This window comes from Lepidochelys olivacea (assembly GCF_965140295.1).
Source record: "Lepidochelys olivacea isolate rLepOli2 genome assembly, chromosome: 8".
Lineage (NCBI taxonomy): Eukaryota > Metazoa > Chordata > Testudines > Cheloniidae > Lepidochelys > Lepidochelys olivacea.
In genome coordinates this window covers 47,489,670-47,507,078 of record NC_140418.1, presented here as the reverse complement: position 1 = coordinate 47,507,078, position 17,409 = coordinate 47,489,670, and the positions used below count along the sequence as shown (strand labels likewise).

Below are 17,409 nucleotides of genomic sequence, written 5' to 3'. Positions count from 1 at the left end.
CTCACATTTGTCTAGCCATATTAGGGCTTACATCCCCTGGAGATTGCAGCAGCCAGATGGCAACATGCTCTCAACACTCTCTAAAGAAATCAGAGCAGTAGCATATGCACCATATTTAGCTACAAGAGGGTGACATATTCCTACACCCTTGAGAGAGTCTGACCTTCTTCTTAGTAGATGGTAATGGTGAACGCACACCTTGTGGTGGGACACACTCACAGACACAGCATAGTATGGATGACCGTAACAATAGGAGGATGCATAATGATCCAGAAAGCATCTCCCCTGGATGTTGCTGAATGCCAATAAGAATGATTAGAGGTGGCCTTTGAGGGTGGTACCTGAAAGAACCTTACAGCATCCATTACTTCCAAGACTTACCTGGGTTAAACAGGACAATGGCTCGTAGGCATCCCAGCTCAGACTTATCCATCTGCATGTCTTTCATTTTAGACACTAATTCTGTCAGAACTCTGCACATTGGAGACACAAGAAGACAGACAGAGAGCGTATGGATGGCAAGGTCTGCATCTAACATTAAATGCAACACCGTGGCAATCTAGGATGGAATGCTCCATAGATCAGCACTGGCAAAACACTCAGATGACTCTTGTGAGATTACAGATCTATTGGCATAACCATTCTCTAGGCTGGTGCATTCAGGCATGGCCTAGCTGCGGGGTCTGCATAAGCAACAGCTGAATAGGAGCCTAAGGAACATGGTGATCTAGCTTGGAATGGAAGCTGCTATCATCTTTATTATGGAGGAGGACTATGGAGATGACATGGGGGCAATGCTGCGTATGTGGTGTGTGAAACACCTGGGGACAAAGGCCCAGTGTCAAGGGGAGATGCTAGCAGGAATATGTGGCTGGTCTCCCTTAGGCGTGACCCTGCACAGAGAGGAAAAGATGTCACTCTTGGGGATGGCAGAGAAATGGAGGCAACACCTGTCGAAAATGGAGCCCACGCCGGCACTGTGCGCACTGCTGCGGTGCACGTGTAAGCCTGTGGCGAGCAGGATGCCATCTTGCACCGACACTGAGCGATGGGAGAACGAGGCAATGAGCAGCTCATTCCAACCTGCAAGAGCAAGAGACAGGTGCATGTGCGATGCCAGCAGCTCCCCACTGAAACACAGGGCACTGTCCCTTTAAATCAGGGCTGCATGCGGAGACCAGTGCAGGCTCCATTACACCAGCCCCTCTGCAGAGATGTAACGAGAGAGGTGTCTTCAGCCCCACGGCACCTTAGGAAATCCCAGCCCTCCCATGTTATTAACAAAGGGTTGAAAGGGAGGCGGGGGGCAGGCAGAGAGGGGGATTGTGAGGAGTAGGACGCTGGGACATGTGACTGCAGGGGGCTGGAGACTGTGGGGGATCCCCGATGGGGAATGTGAGGCCAGGAGGCTGACAGAAAGGAGTTGGGAGGGACAGACAGGAGTCTGATAAGGAGATTCTCCACCCCCAGGGCTTAGAAGAGGACTAGAACGGTAGCTCCCCCATGCTGGGCCAGGGGAGGGCAAGCAGAGCCCCCTTGAGCAGCCAGCATTTCTGCACATGCAGGTAGGGATGAACTGGACCCTGAAACGATCACACACAAAATGAAGATAGGAGGCATCTCCCGAGAGGCGCATGACTCAGAACCCAGGTGAAACCAATGGCTTTCAGGGTGACGGGGTGGGGTGAGGAGGGGAATCTGACTCATGATTTCTGAACCCAATGGCTGGCGAAAGGGCAGCCAGGAGGGGACAGGGGCAGATTTCCCGACAGCCCAGAAAACACAGGAGAAGCAACAACAGAAAATGTTTAGAAAAAAAATCTGCTTCTTCCTAAAATAGTGTCCCTCCAATTTTCTCTTATCCTTATACTAGAAGCTGTTTTTTCGTACAGGGGAAGGACACATTCCATGGCTCCATTAACCAAACAAAATATGCTTTCATGAACAAGGAAAGAGAAGGACTGAGCCATACTCTGTTACCAGCCAGTCTTGCTCAGATGACATTAGTAAGTTACTGGGGCCCGATCCAGAGCCCCTTGAAATCAATGGGAAGACTCCAATGGGCTTTGGATCCGACCCTTTGCACACCCCTTTGGCACCTCCCAATGCCTGCGCCACTAGCCCCAATGCTGGTGGTTTATTGCTAAGGCCCAGTTTTCCAAGCTCTGCCAGTTTGGCTCATGGCACAATTAAAGAGCCCCTGTTTTATTATGGACCTTACAACATGGCTATGTAGCACCAATACATGAGGCCATTGACACGAGAACATGAGGATACTGTCACCATGGTGTTTGGTGCAGCGTCTGACTACAATTATTTTGTTCCCCAGGACAAAGCAATTAGGTGGCAGCCCGAGGATAACATTGTGACATACTAAAGCACCCCAAGGGGCCAAGAAATCAGCAGACACATCTCCAGGATGCTGTAGGAAGAAACAAAGGAATAATGCAAGATTCAGATAAACAGGAACATTTGGGGATTCTGGGAACCAAAGAATTTTACCTGCCCGCAGAAGAATCACTTGGTCTTCCAGTGTCAGCTCTGAGAAGTGGGGGATTCGCTTAGCCCATTCAACTAAGGTGAAGAGCTGCTTGTCCGCTGCATGGCATATATTGGTGACAGGGTCATTTATCTAAGGAAGGAAAGGTATAAAGAGAGAGAACGTGCCACTGAGAATTTCAGCAAATCAGTGACAACAATCTTGTTCCCTTGCAATAATCTTGCAGCCAATATTGTGTCAGGTTAATATTACTCAGAATCACCATCCAGGTCATCAAATCCTTTGCCAGCTACAATTCATAATGTGCATTTAACATTCTGGTTTATTACTGGACTTGGCAGAATGCGATTTTTATTTTTTATAATTTTGACTCATAATATCAATGTTTATTTGTAAGCATTTTTTATTATTTTTATCTATTTAAATTTTCACAGTTGCAGTAAATTATGGGGCATCAGACAATGGGGGGGTTAGACAATAATTATTTAATATCGTCGACATTGATATAAAAAGTGAAAGCTTTATAACTGTTAAAATACAAATTGCCAACATCACCCATCACAATATACTACATAAATATCTTTAAATGAAACTCTAAAGTTTTCAAGCAGCTTTTTCCTTCCTTTGCCGATCCGAAATTTCAATCATCATCGATGGAAATATTTTTTCATCAGTCTCTGTGTGCGTACGGCGAAATTGACTTTTATTGACATTGATAAAAATCAAATCCTTCCAAGCCTCTTTATTACCTATACTTCTAGGGTGCAGTTCAAATCCAGCCAAAGTTAGTGGCTGATTACAAAGTGGTCCCTGTTTGTTCAGTGTCCTTTTTGAAATAAGACACTGAGTCTCAGTCTAGTTCTTACCATACCGTCCACATCACAGCACCACTGGCAATCCTGGCCAGTGGCTGAACAAACTGAACAGTCCTGTTCTACTCAGAAAAATGAGTCAATAAAATCAGACACCTTTCATCCAAATTCCACCTGCCATCTCACAGGTGCCAATTTAACAGAACACCTGTGCTCCAGACCAGACGGGCGCACCAGAGCACGGTAGACTTCAAGATCACCCTTACTCATTATTAAACGCCGAGTTGGTTGAAAAAACAGGAAAAAAAATTTCACACCCGTGCTTTGCGACTTTCTTTCCACGTGATTTTTTGTAAATAGCCAGTCAATGATTGTTGATGATTCTGTAAAAACTTTCTTGGAAAATTTCAGCTTTTTTTTTTTAATTAAAATTCAAATTTTTAATGAAAACTTCCATTGAGAAACTCTAATTTTTGGCCAGTCCTACTAAACAGTCTGTCAGCCACAGCAGCTCACTAATGGCCATTGGAAAGTGACTCTGCTGCAGATCCCAGAATTAGTTAACAATCACGTTGCTTTGATCAGGAGCTGCCACAAACAAGACACCCCTTTCACTCCCAGTGGTGGTCCCTTCCTGGAAATATAGCCTCATCAATCAGTTACCTGCTGTCAGTTGTAAATACAGGGTAGAACGATACCATCACAAGCTGCAAGTGGCTTCACTGAACCTGACCCACAGGCAAAGGCCTGACTTAAGCAGACACTTACCGAGTTCTCAGTATTCACGTCGCTGTACGATTCCGTCTTTGGTTCAACAGCCAGTTCAGCTTCTAAAATCCTCTCCACAGGCATATCCTCATTGCCATTGCTCGTAGACTCGGCTTCATTCTCGCTGCGCTCTCGGCTTCTCTGTCTCTCCTCTTGCACAGCTAGAACACAGAAGAACATTCCTCTGCACCATGCGGGAGCTTGGGAATGCTTCCCATCTTTCTAACTCAGCAACAGCAGGGGGATTGATCCCTTTTGATAAAACCCTGTCCACTACTGAAGAGCTTGGTGAGGAGGATAGGAAACAAAACAGGGGCAGCAATACCGAAGGCTCTGTTGACATGGTAACACTGGAAGCAGACTTTATGGGCCTGATCAATCATTAGCACGCACCTTATGTCATCATTAACATCAGTGCAACACGACCACAAAATATGACCATTCTGACATGGATGCTGTGTTACTCCTGCCTTGCAATGGTTTAGAATGACGGTGCAATGTGCCGGGCACAGCTCAATCAAGCTCTTTTGGTGGACAGAACCAGGAGAGGTTTTAATTTGGCAAGCCTGCATCATGTCCGGATTTGGTTTTGCAAACCCCAAGCCAGGCATGATTTGAAAAAAAGTCCCAATTTTTTCTAAAACCTCAAAGTTGTTGGGGGTCGTGAGGAATTGGGAGAGTTCAGCTAAGTGATTCTTGCTTGGGGCCATCGCTGTTCACATCACTGGCCATCTAGAAAAGCAGCCCACAAAAGTCACGGAGATGCAATTGTTCGAGAATTGACATGCTGTTATTCCTGCGGGGCGGTATGAAAGCAGCAGCCGGCAACCCTCCATCGAGCAAAAGCAGAAGAGGATGCATTTGCAAATGCCAAGTATCCAATAGGAAAGTTTGTCAGGGCAACTGCCTCAGTTGGTTGCAGTACGTCAGACACTTGGAATCCATCATTTAAAAGAGTGCAACTAAGCCTTTAGCAGTCAAAGAGCAACTTAGTTACTGACTAGACCCTGGAGAACTACAAGAGAGTGAAGCAGATTGAGACTGCAACCCACAAATGTTTACTGCAGCTCAGCAAACAATACACTCATCAAACCTGCTAAGTAAAGGTGACAGCATAAGCTAAGCAACACAGCACTTTTCACTCAATTTAGCCACTGATGCTAATACAGATTCAACCCGCCTGTCTATGTGTCTCTCTTTCTGGATTTAAATTGCCACACCTGCCATTATATCGCCCACTGATTTACACAACAGCTAAGGATGAGCCCCAATACTGAACAACCCAGAGCTTTAGAGAAGAGTGGATCCAGGTTCAAATTTTGCTCATGGCCTCTCTCTCTAGTGAGCTGCACTGAACATCCCTGAAATTTGGGGCCTTAGCTCCAAAATGTGTGATGCAGGGAGACCCTCTGCTAGGACCAGTGTCATCCAGATTGGAAATAAGATGTACATTTTTAACGCTGAGAGTAATTTACCACTGGGACAATTTACTGAGGGTTGTGGTAGATTCTCCATCACTGGTGATTTTTAAATCAAGATTGGATGGTTTTTCTAAAAGATCTGCTTCAGGATTATTGCGGGGGTGTTCTCTGGCCTGTGTTACTCAGGAGATCAGACCAGATGATCACAATGGCCCCTGCTGACCTTGGAATCTATGAATGAAACCGGCAGAAAATGGGAAAATTTGTTTCTAGATAATTATATCATCTCACAGACATTGTACTGAGGGAGCATTAGCACTGACAGCAGCGGTTCTCAAACGGCTCTCCAGGGATCCCATTCACAGGGCCACCAGAAATCCCAGGAGTGACTGCCATGGAGAAGGTGGGGTTTGTGAAAAAGAGCGGGAAAGGAGGTGCTCCATGAATGTCCATCTTATGAAAAATGAATTCCATCTCTCAGTTGAGGGCAACTGCACATGTTGCCCTCAACTGCACATGTTGTCCCCCAGTGGTTCAGCAAGGGAAGCCACTCTCAGGTTTCTGGCTCCTTTGGCTGTCAGTTCTCTTGGGCGGAGACAAGCATCTCACTCCCTCCTGATTAGGGTATGTCCAGGTTGAACTTCTCTTTGAATTCATCTAACAAAGACAGTCTGCCTCTACGACCTACTCACCTTCTCTTGCAGGGTCTGATAACAGTGTAATGTCACAGGTATAAGTTACTCCCACAGCACTTCCTATGCATGTCTATTTTATTCTTAACATAAAAGCATGATAGAATCCAAACATGAGAAGTGGGGCTCCTCTTTTCTGATATTCCCCCACCCCACTCTAGCAGATGCTAAGAGTAGGGCTTCCCAAGGACTATTGCAGAGTCTGGTCTGTTTCTACAGTTGTCACTCAGCATTAATTTCCATCACGTCTGTCCTGATGCATCACCTCTGAACATGGCTTAAACCTGACACCACATGGTCCAGTGTGTCAGGAAAGATCTCTTTCGGAAGCATCTGAAGGTCTCCCTGTGTGTAAAGGGAAAAGTTGCCCAAGGATATTTCCAATAAAGTGCCTGATAATGGGTGACCCTCAAAAATGTTCATTGGACCAGGATGGTTTTGAAAAATACCTCAAAATCTGGGTGCTCAGCCAAGCATTATTCAAACTCTTTGCCTCTCTTGGGTCTGCATAATTGGGCTGGGAATTTCATAAGAGATGTCTTTCTGAGATAATCCATTTCCATCTCAGCTGAACACTCAGAAATGCGCAAATATTTTTATTAAAGGCATTTTAAAAATCAAATGTATGAAATATTTTAAAAAATCTTTAAAGCTCGATATTCAGCCTGTGTAAATTGACATAATTACAATGAGTGCGGCCCTGGAAAACCTATGATCTAAGATTTGGCAAAAGATTGAGGCAAAGGTTTGCTTCAGTTCTTATTTATCCAAATCAGTTCTATCTTAGATATTAGATGACCCCATCCTCACAGTACCTGAGCACCTCACAATCTTTAATGTACTTGTTCTCCCAACACCCACTGTATTATATTCCTGTTTTACAGACAGACTGACTTGTCCAACTAAAGTATTGCTTTTGAGCAGTCTAATCTAATGTCTGTTGGGCAGGGACACAGAGAATGACATCATCGGTGTGACATAAAACAATGCTAATGATAATTAAATGATGCCCTGGCTTTGATTTTGATGTGTGTGCACTGGAAGATGAGCTCTTTTCACATGTGACCCTGTGGTCAGTTGTAGCAAGAGCACTGGTGTGGGGCAAGGCTGGCCTGGGGATCTGATCAGGTTATGACCAGATTGTTATGTTAACATACGACTTTTTTCTGCACAATTACTTTTCTGAAGAGATAAGGCTAATGAGAAGATTTCTTGCAATGGGCTTTAGCAAGGTCTCTTCCAGCACTCCTGGGCGAGGTGGTGATATGTAGCACCCATTCCTCACCCCTTTTTGCGGGAACAAATGAGATGTAACCGATAATCTGCGTGGCACAGGTTCCAACAGAAGTGGTGCGGCCGCTTGGAATCAGCTCTGCCCTGACCTTCTCCTATGCATAACTGGGTGTGCTAACTAATCACATGGCTCTGGCACACCTGAGCCCACTTCTATGAGTAGCCATGGGGCAGAAGGCTTCTTGTAAACTGGTTTCAGAAAAGCTTGATTCTGCTGGCTTTCCCTTTTCTGGCTGAAGGTGAGTCAATGGACTCAAGATCCTCCTTGTAACCCAGCAGGAGGGGAGCCCTGGAACGAGGAGCTACATGAATAACTGGAGCAGCCCAAGGAAGGAGAGCACAAGGCCCCGCTGATATAAACTAGCATAACTCCTCTGTAGCAAGTGGAGCTCCAGGCTCCCCAAGTAGCTCCGTAGGAATAAAAGCCCTCTCTCAGCTCTCCGCCTTGTTCTGAAATGATCTACGGCTCTCTTTGGTTTTTATTCCCATGTGGTTTTACACTCCTGGGTTCCGGCCAAGAGGCATGCACCAAGCTACCATGGAAAAGCCCATTCTCACGGCATTTCTCCCCCAACCAGGAAGAGGAAGGACATGAAGGTTCACCAGAAAGTCTGTTCTCGTGAGATCTGTAGTCAGCTGCGGAGACCTAGGAGGTTAGCCACCTGGGATGTAATTCTGGCCCTGTTGATGTTAATGGCAAAACTCTCATTCACCTCAATAAGGTCTATCTATCTAATATACTTATGCAGCCCTTGTCACCGGAGTATCTGAACGCCTCTATCTCTAATGTATTTATCTCTACAACATCCCTGTGCAATTGGGAAGTACTGTTTTCCCCACTGTACAGATTGGAAACTGAGGCACAGAGTGATCAAGGGCTTGTGTACACAGGGAAATTTACCAGCATAAATTATGCTGCCATAGTTATACTGGTATAACTGGCATAATGCCCTGTGTGGATACTCCTATTCCAGACTAGTGCTATAATTGTACTGGTAAATTTCCTCTAGACAAGAACCTAGTGGCTTACCCTGGGGCACACACAATGGCTCTGGTGGAGCAAGACTGGAACCACAGTCTAACTGCCCAGGCCAGAACTCTAACCATTGAACCCTTCCTCACTCAGGTCAAGCTTTCACTCCTGATGTGCTGTGATCGCTGCTTATTACCTTAGTCGTAATGGTCTCTCTCTTCCCTTGTGCTTCTCCCATCGGCTTGCTTGGCCCATCCACCTGTGGTCCTAGGTTGTAAACTCTCTGGAGCGGGGCCGTGTGTACACAGCAGCTAGCACAGCGGGGCCCCGACTCCTGAGAGAGTTTGGGAAAGGTTGTGATCAGCTTCTGATCTTTTGGATGCTTGGCCAAACTCCAACCTTCCTGAGGTTCACCCAACAATAGCTTCCAGTTCTGCTAAGCAACACTTGTCTCTGTCTCATGGGAAGCTGACATTGCCCCACAAACACCGACACTTCGGGATCCCATATTCAACTTCTTCCTGTCCCCTAGGTCCTGGAACCTGTCTGAAGCTCTAGTGCCTATTTCCAGCAATCCCCCCGGAAATCTCATAGATCAGAGGTAGGCAAATTATGGCCCACGGGCCACATCCAGCCCATGGGACTGTCCTGCCTGGCCCCTGAGCTCCCGGCCAGGGAGGCTAGCCCCCAGCCCCTCCCCCGCTGCCACACCACCACGCAGCACAATGCTCTGGGCGGCAGGGCTGCAGAGTCTGGCCTGACCCGGTGCTCTGTGCTGTGCGGGGCGGCTGTCTGTCCTGGTACAGCCGTGCCGCCAGCCACCGGAGCTCCAGAGTGGGGTTGGACAGAGGACAGGGGAGTTTGGGGGGTGATCAGGGGCGTGGATAGGAGTCGGGGCGGTCAGAGGGAGGGGAACAGGGGGGTTGAATGGGGGCAGGGGTCCCGGGGGGCAGTCAGGAAGGAGAGGAGGGGGTTGGATGGGCTGGTGGGGGGAAGTTAGGGGCAGAGGGCAGTTAGAGGCAAGGGGTCTGGGGGCAGTCAGGAAGGAGGGGGGGTGGATGGGGTGGCGGGGGGCAGTTAGGGATGGAGGGTCTGGGAGCAGTCAGGGGACCGAGAGCAGAGGGAGTGGATGGGGCAGTGGTCCCTGGGGGGCCGTCAGGGAACGGGGGGGTTGGATGGGGCAGGAGCCCCGGGGGGGCCATCAGGTGGTGAGATGAGGGGGGGTCGGATGGGGGGTGGGGGCCGAGCCATGCCTGGCTGTTTGGGGAGGCACAGCCTCCCCTAACCAGCCCTCCACACAATTTCAGAAACCCGATGTGGCCCTCAGGCCAAAAAGTTTGCCCGCCCCGTCATAGATCCTCCGGAGAGTCCTTCTCATGCTGTCTGTCTGTGGAGTTTATTCCCCCTGCACGCAGCCTGCTGTCGGCTTTACCATTACTTTAAAAGAAAGCAGCAGCAATTTCTAACTCCTTGAAATCACTTGGCACCTGGCTGGCGCGGAGAGCTGTGCTCTGAATTAGGTTTTGATTCACAACTGGCAGTGTAACCTCCCGCTGGCAGTGGCTGCACTAAGCCGCTGAGACGGAGCATCATTAATCACCCTGCAACGAGAGGAGTGGCCTAAAGACAGAGGGCAAAGCTCCAGTTCAGCCTTACCCTCCGACCGGCTCTAAGGCCACCTCGCCAAGATTGTCCCTCCCCTTGCCCTCTTCTGTGTGGTCCCTTGCACTAGCTCAGCTGGCTACACTGATTTTCAGCCCAGGCATCCTCCAGTGTAAAGAATCACAGGGGGTACTAGAGAGAGGAGGTGGTCAGGGACGTGGGCCTGCCCTCACACGCCACAGGCTGCATCCATGCCCGAGCCTCTCACTTACCATGACAACAGCGGCTGGAAGAACTGCAGTGGCAGCAAACGCATCCCCAGAAGGGCAGGAGCATCCTGTCTCTCGTAGGTTGTCCCATCAGTGTCCCCCTCCCCACTGGCTGGTTTCGGATCAGCCCTGATGGGCTCTGAAGGGCAGCAAGGATAACGCTAACCAACCAACCATGCTCTTTGCGAGTGTATTACTGCCATTGTGAGGCCTGCACAGTCCCTGCTACAGTGGTATCCAGTTCTAACATACCTAGTCATGCCCTGAGCCGGAAACGGGCTATGCTGTAAGGCACAATCGCCCTTGACACCAGTGTCGCAGAGTCACAGCAATTAAGGCCAGAAGGGATGACCGGATCATGTGCTCTGACCTCCTGTATATCACAGGCCACCAGCACCACGCAGCCCCCGCACACTACCCCCCACAACTGAAATGAGACCAGAGTGGCAGAGCTGGTCAGTGGTGGAAGGTCACTCTATCCTTCTACTCCGTCAAAGGGAGAGAAGAGGCAAGTGTCACAGGGTCTATCAGGCCTTCTCCACCCCCAGGCTGGAGCCATCAGTGCCCTGACACACTCCACCCAAGGAAAATCCACTCAGACTAGGTGACCAGCAACACAATCTTCCAGAGAAGGAAATACTGACCAGTCCAGAACCAATAGGCCAGATAAGAATGCAGTGTCAGGGCTGGGTGAGACTGGGTGAGAGGATTTGCTCCTCAGAGTTAACCCAGAACCCAGGTCCAGGCTAGGGCCTTGCCCTAAGCACCGCAGCTAAGCTCTTGTATTTTGAAAGATAATTTTTCCCTCTTTGTTTAAAGGTGCAGACAGATGAATCCTGAATTGCGGTTTCTGTCCATAGACTGATGCCAAGCGTCCCCTGCCCCAAGTCAGTGGCCAGAGTTTGCCAACAAAGGTGGAGAACGGCTGCAATACCATATGTGGCCCTGCAGGGGGCACTACAGAGCAACTCTGCCTGCCCAGGGAGGATAACAACAGGTTTGAAACGGCCAGGGTTGTACGGCACCCACCTACCTATTTGTGCGGTGTTCTATAAATACCAGCTGGCTCTGTCTTTTCCCTACACCAGGAGACACCTGTGAAGCTGGCTGGCTGTTCATGCCTGCTTTAAAAGGGAATATGCTTCTGAAGGTAGGGGTGGAGAACACTCAAGATCTCTATCAAGCATTCTTACAACTACAGTACCCACCTGCTGAAGTGAAGAAACAGATTGACAGAGCCAGAAGAGTACCCAGAAGTTACCTACTACAGGACAGGCCTAACAAAGAAAATAACAGAACACCACTAGCCGTCACCTTCAACCCCCAACTAAAACCTCTCCAACGCATCATCATGTATCTACAACCTATCGTGAAGGACGACCCATCACTCTCACAGATCTTGGGAGACAGGCCAGTCCTTGCCTACAGACAGCCCCCCAACCTGAAGCAAATACTCACCAACAACCACATACCACACAACAGAACCACTAACCCAGGAACCTATCCTTGCAACAAAGCCCGTTGCCAACTGTGTCCACATATCTATTCAGGGGACACCATCATAGGGCCTAATCACATCAGCCACACTATCAGAGGCTCGTTCACCTGCACATCTACCAATGTGATATATGCCATCATGTGCCAGCAATGCCCCTCTGCCATGTACATTGGCCAAACCGGACAGTCTCTACGTAAAAGAATAAATGGACACAAATCAGACATCAAGAATTATAACATTCAAAAACCAGTCAGAGAACACTTCAATCTCTTTGGTCACTCGATTACAGACCTAAAAGTGGCAATTCTTCAACAAAAAAACTTCAGAAACAGACTCCAAGGAGAGACTGCTGAATTGGAATTAATTTGCAAACTGGATACAATTAACTTAGGCTTGAATAAAGACTGGGAGTGGATGGGTCATTACACAAAGTAAAACTATTTCCCCATGTTTATTCCCCTCCCTCCCCCACCACTGTTCCTCAGACATTCTTGTCAACTGCTGGAAATGGCCCACCTTGATTATCACTGCAAAAGGTTTCTCCCCCTCCCCCGCTCTCCTGCTGGTAATAGCTCACCTTACCTGATCGCTCTTGTTACAGTGTGTATGGTAACACCCACTGTTTCATGTTCTCTATGTATATAAGCCTCCCCACTGTATTTTCCACTGTATGCATCCGATGAAGTGAGCTGTAGCTCATGAAAGCTTATGCTCAAATAAATGTGTTAGTCTCTAAGGTGCCACAAGTCCTCCTTTTCTTTTTGTGGATACAGACTAACAAGGCTGCTCCTCTGAAACCTTTGAAAGGAGAGTCACTGGAGCAGAACTCTGCTCTGGCGGCTCAGCAGAGCTGGGGAAGTGCACACAGCCTCAGTCGCTTTGCTGAAGTGGAAGGATGCTACTCCTGAGTTATTTGCATCCCCAAGTATCTCCAGACACGGGCTCTGGGCTGGAGAAGAAAGGGAGTCTTTTGAAACTATAGCAACAGGGTTCTCACCAAAAACAATGGAAAGGGACAAGGAGAACAAAGTGCAGGCGCTCACGGGGCCAGATCTCAGCTGGGCTGAGCTGTGTGGCTCATTGCGTCGTTCCAGCTGGAAGCGGCTCAGCTCGGTGCTCTGACAGCAGCTATTTTTGTAGATAGAGCATGAAGAGTCATCAAACATTTGTGCTCTCGCAGTGTGCAGACGCAGGAAAGGGCAGCATGCTCCTTTCGCCCCGTGCTCAGACGCCCAACAGTCTGCAACCACTGTTTGCTTAGAGTATGCAGCGGAGGGTAACCGTATGTATCCGTGAGCACAAATACAGGCCTCCTAGCTTTGCAGGTACGGGCTTCGTCCCCACAGTGCACCTGTACAAGGCTGCAATGCTGGCTGAAAGGTCAACATAGCATGCATTGCGACTGGCTAAAGGCCTGATCCAAAGCCCAGTGAAGTCTATGGGAATCTTTGCACTGACTTCAACGGGCTTTGGAACAAGCCCTCTATTAACATTCCTGACTCATGGCCAGATTGTGCCCAGCTGCCTGCATGGCCGTGCAAGGGTGAAGAAGCAGGTGCATGAATTCTCCTCCGTCTTGTGCTTCTGCCCAGCGCCCTAGCCCAGTGGTTCCAGCCCTGCTTGGGGCACAGGGGCTGCTCCCTCCTAGCTCTGCCTGCAGCACAAGGCTCCCCCTGAGGAGGAGAGAAGGGAGGGCTGGCTCAGCACACATAGAGAGGGGATGTGACACCTCCTGGAGGGGTGGAGCAATGGCCACGCTGTCCCTGCACAAATGTGCGGCTGGCCTAGCTGCACCTCCCTTTACAGAGCTTGTCTGAGACACAGCCACCATCACTGCACCCACTGGCTGCCTGCTTCTCTCCATAACTGCTCCAATCAGCCACGGGACACTCACTAATCTCCCAGACGGCCTGACCGGGTAACTCCCTGCCCCATTGACTCAGTGTCCGGCAGTTGGATTTCTGCTTTGCACATTTCCCCTTTCCTGCCTATTTGAGCTGGTCTTTGCATAATTAATTCCCTGCCTTATTACTTGACACACTCACCTCATAATTAATGTGTTCCTTAGTTGATCATGCCCCGCATTAGCGAAGCTCTGCCTGCCTGCCTGATTCTGCATAACTGATTTTCAGCCTGCTTCATTGACAGGAAGCCACCGCTTCATGGTTTCTCTACCTGGGCGATCGGTGCTGAGTCATAGGGGCGATGAACCAATCTGAGCAATGTCCACAATGCCCTGGACTCTCTCACATCCTCTGCTGCACTGCCCACTTCTCCTCCCACCCCCCTCCCAGCTTTACTCCTCCCTTTGGCCCTATCTCCCCGTCTCATTCCCCTTCCCTACCACTCCCCATCCCACCTCCACACCCTCCTTCACCTCCAGTATCACCTGACTCAGCCTAGCTGCCCCCTCCAGCGGTTCCCACCTCTCATACGCTTTCCCTCTGCCCCACTGGCGCCTGCCTTGGCAACCTGACCCGCGTCCCTGCCCTCCCTCCATCCCTCTTGCCCCCTCTGGAACGCTCACTCCATCTCAGATGAGATCACAGTCACCCATGAGCTTTTCAGCTCCTGCTCCTTGGTACTCACCGAACCCCTGCAGCAGGAGTCTCCAGCCATGACCCCACCTTTTCTCACATCCCAAGTTGACCCCCAGGAACGGTGGGCTTCTTAACACCCAACATGATATTCTAACCCCTTCCCATTCCTCCTCATCTGAACTCCATTGGACCCTCCTTCCCCACCCCAATTCTTTCCCACCACTTAGCTCTTCCCCTCCCCTCCTCACCATCTCCCTCAATGACCGCACCCTGCCTCCTCATCCTGTGACCGTCCACACAGATTACCTTTCCCCTCCCTAAAATGGCCCCTCCTGACCTTGTCCTCGTCCTCATTAAACACCACTCCCTCCCTCTCTGATAATGAGAACCAGGGCTGGAGGACAAGACGAACATTGGGAAAGTCACAGGGTGCTTGAACCTGAGACATCAGCGCAGTGTGTGAAAGGAAAGGCCTAGCACAGTCTCATTACCTGCAAGCCAATTTCTACATGTAGAGCAGCCTAAGGGCTGATCTAACATAGGCCTCTGAGAAATGGCTGGGGCATGCAGAGCCAGCGCAACTTATGTGGCATGTGCTCAGTGCCTGATCCACAGAGGATGCGAGTCGTCTTGCTACAGTTCCCACCTCGTGGCCATAGGTCCAGATCCTCAAAGGTATTTAGGCACCTAACTCCGAAGGGATGCCCCCATGGGAGTTAGGCACCTAAACACCTTCACGCTCTGGGCTTTAGTCCTTTAGCACTAGCTGCAGAGACTCCTGTTTTATCTCTAATGCTCCCTGGTAATGACTAAACTGATGGTTGTTGCAGACACATACCAGGGGAGGAAACCCTCGGTGATGGGTTTCCCCTGTGTGTGGGTCTGCTGAGAGGAATCCCTCAGGGCATGAAGCTGTGATGAACCCTGTTACAGATTTTAGATGCCTCTGGGAGGCCACTGTCTACCTTTCCGGAAAGGAGAGAGCTTGGGTTGCTATGAGAATTAGAACCAGCCAAGGGCTGACACAGCCATGGAGCAGTATGAGAGGACGCTCTGCCTGAACCTTTGGAGCAGAACTGGGACCCGGAGCGCCACGTCCGAGAGGAGGCGGTGCTTTGGCTGCCTGCGCAGCTAGGGGCTGAGGAAAGGGTAGGTCCTCACACTGTCTCTAAAGCTCTCCTGAAAGACCACCTGCTGCTGTCGGGACTGCCACAAGTCCTGGAAGGTAATGAGGGGGCCACGTCTTCCTCACACTAACGCCCAGCACGCGTATTTATACACCCACCCCGGAGTCTATGACGACCTACCTTCTCTCTTCATACCCATAGCCAGGCACTTCTGATAGCGGCAGTACTGGCAGCGGTTGCGCTGACGCTTGTCTATTAGACAGTCTTTGTTATCGCGGCACGTGTAGATAAGGTCCTTTCTTATCGTCCTCTTGAAGAACCCTTTACAGCCTTCACAGCTGTACACCCCGTAGTGCTTCCCTGAGAACACGAGGAGCAGAAGTCACAGATCAGCGTACTGTCTTTTTCCCCTAGTCAGAGGTTCCCTTTAAATAAGACCGATGGGGGAGGAGTTTGGACTGGCTCTACCGATGCAGTTTTGGAGACTTGCTTTTTAGTCCTGACTTTGAGTGGCAGCAGAAATGCTTTTTGCTGGTCTCGGCCTAGTCCCCGTTTGTGCACTTCACAAAACCAGCACAGAAACGGGCAGCGTTCAGCATACTTAGCGAGGCCAAGAGAGACCCTGGATTGGACTAGCTGGGCTATTGCAGACTGCAGTGGAGGTGCATTAGTACACATTGCACAGAGTCTCATCCTGGAAAAATAGCGAGTGCTGCAGGCCAGGACTGAGGTGCAGTGACAGGGATGGTTGGGAGGGAGACAGGACTGGGGGCAGAAATGGTCTGGGATACTTCCCACCAGGATTGAGGTGCGTTGGTACAATGCCCGCTAGGGGCCCAGAACAGGAAGAGCAGCGTGCGCTAGAGGGCTCGGTAGTGAGGTGCCTTGGTAAAACAATAATGCTACTACTCAGGGGCAAGGTGCATTGACAGAGCTGTGTGCAGGAAATTTGCAAAATAAATCCAGTCGTGTTATTTGTGGCATCAGTATTTTCTGGCAAGATCCCTCAGCAAACCTCGTTAGTGTTACTTCTTATGCAAATTTCTCATCAAGGCCCAGGGAAGGCTCGCTTTGCTTAAAGCTGCTCCACTGAAATAGTGAATCGGAATCATGTACCTGATGATCTGTCCCCGCAGATTGCACAGATGTGTTTGGCCAGGGACCCTGGGCTAGTGGAGGGATAATTCATGTTTCCAATCCCTGGGAGGCCTGGCAGGGGCTTAATGTCTTCAGAGCTGCTGACATTGTTCATGACATTGAGCTAGAAAAAGAGGAATTTACAAGAGACAAGCCTGTATTATGGTTATTTAAGATTCACATTGCAGTAGTGTCCAAAGATCTAAACATTGTGCTAGGGGCTGTCCAGATACATCTCAGGACATATTTTCAGTTAGACCTGGTTGGCCTTTCTCCTGAAAAAGTGTTTTTATTACAAAACAGTCTTTTATTTAATAAAAAGGTTTAAAAAGAAAAAGATCATTGTTGCAATTTTTCATGAAAAGTTTAGTGACTTTTGATGAGAGCTGTCTGGAGGACACCAATTCCATTTGGCGACAATTTTCAAGGTTTCGAAATGTCGTTTGTTCCTCACGAGGAACGAAAACAAAACCTTCGGGATATTTTCAATTCAGGAAAGTTTTTGGGGTCAAGGGCTCCAAACACAGCACAGTACAAACAGGTGCTTGGGACATGGGGCAGGGGGAGACCCACGTGCCAAGCCGCTGCTCTGCCTGATTCAGAGCCCAGGTCTACATTCTGGATCACTCTGACTCAAACATCTGAATCTGATCTGCCCATACCCCAGCCTCTGGGTTATAGAGTGAGACTCTGGTTACATCTACACTACCATGGTAAGTCAACCTAAGTTACTCCAGCTACGTGTCTACACCACACTAGGTCGATGGGAGATGCTCT

General features: G+C 49.3%; 1 protein-coding gene across 6 annotated transcripts in view; it reads right to left on the bottom strand.

The window, feature by feature from the left end:
* Positions 1-17,409, bottom strand: part of RXRG (retinoid X receptor gamma) — a 116,266-nt gene that overhangs the window by 5,461 nt on the left and 93,396 nt on the right. For all 6 annotated transcript variants that reach the window (XM_084636412.1, XM_084636410.1, XM_084636414.1 and 3 more), the window contains exons 3-8: positions 16,612-16,756; positions 15,676-15,855; positions 4,081-4,241; positions 2,503-2,632; positions 951-1,083; positions 382-473 (exon numbers count right to left, since the gene is read on the bottom strand). In XM_084636412.1, coding sequence (XP_084492538.1) covers positions 382-473; positions 951-1,083; positions 2,503-2,632; positions 4,081-4,241; positions 15,676-15,855; positions 16,612-16,756 — 841 coding nt within the window. The remainder of the gene's footprint in view (positions 1-381; positions 474-950; positions 1,084-2,502; positions 2,633-4,080; positions 4,242-15,675; positions 15,856-16,611; positions 16,757-17,409) is intronic.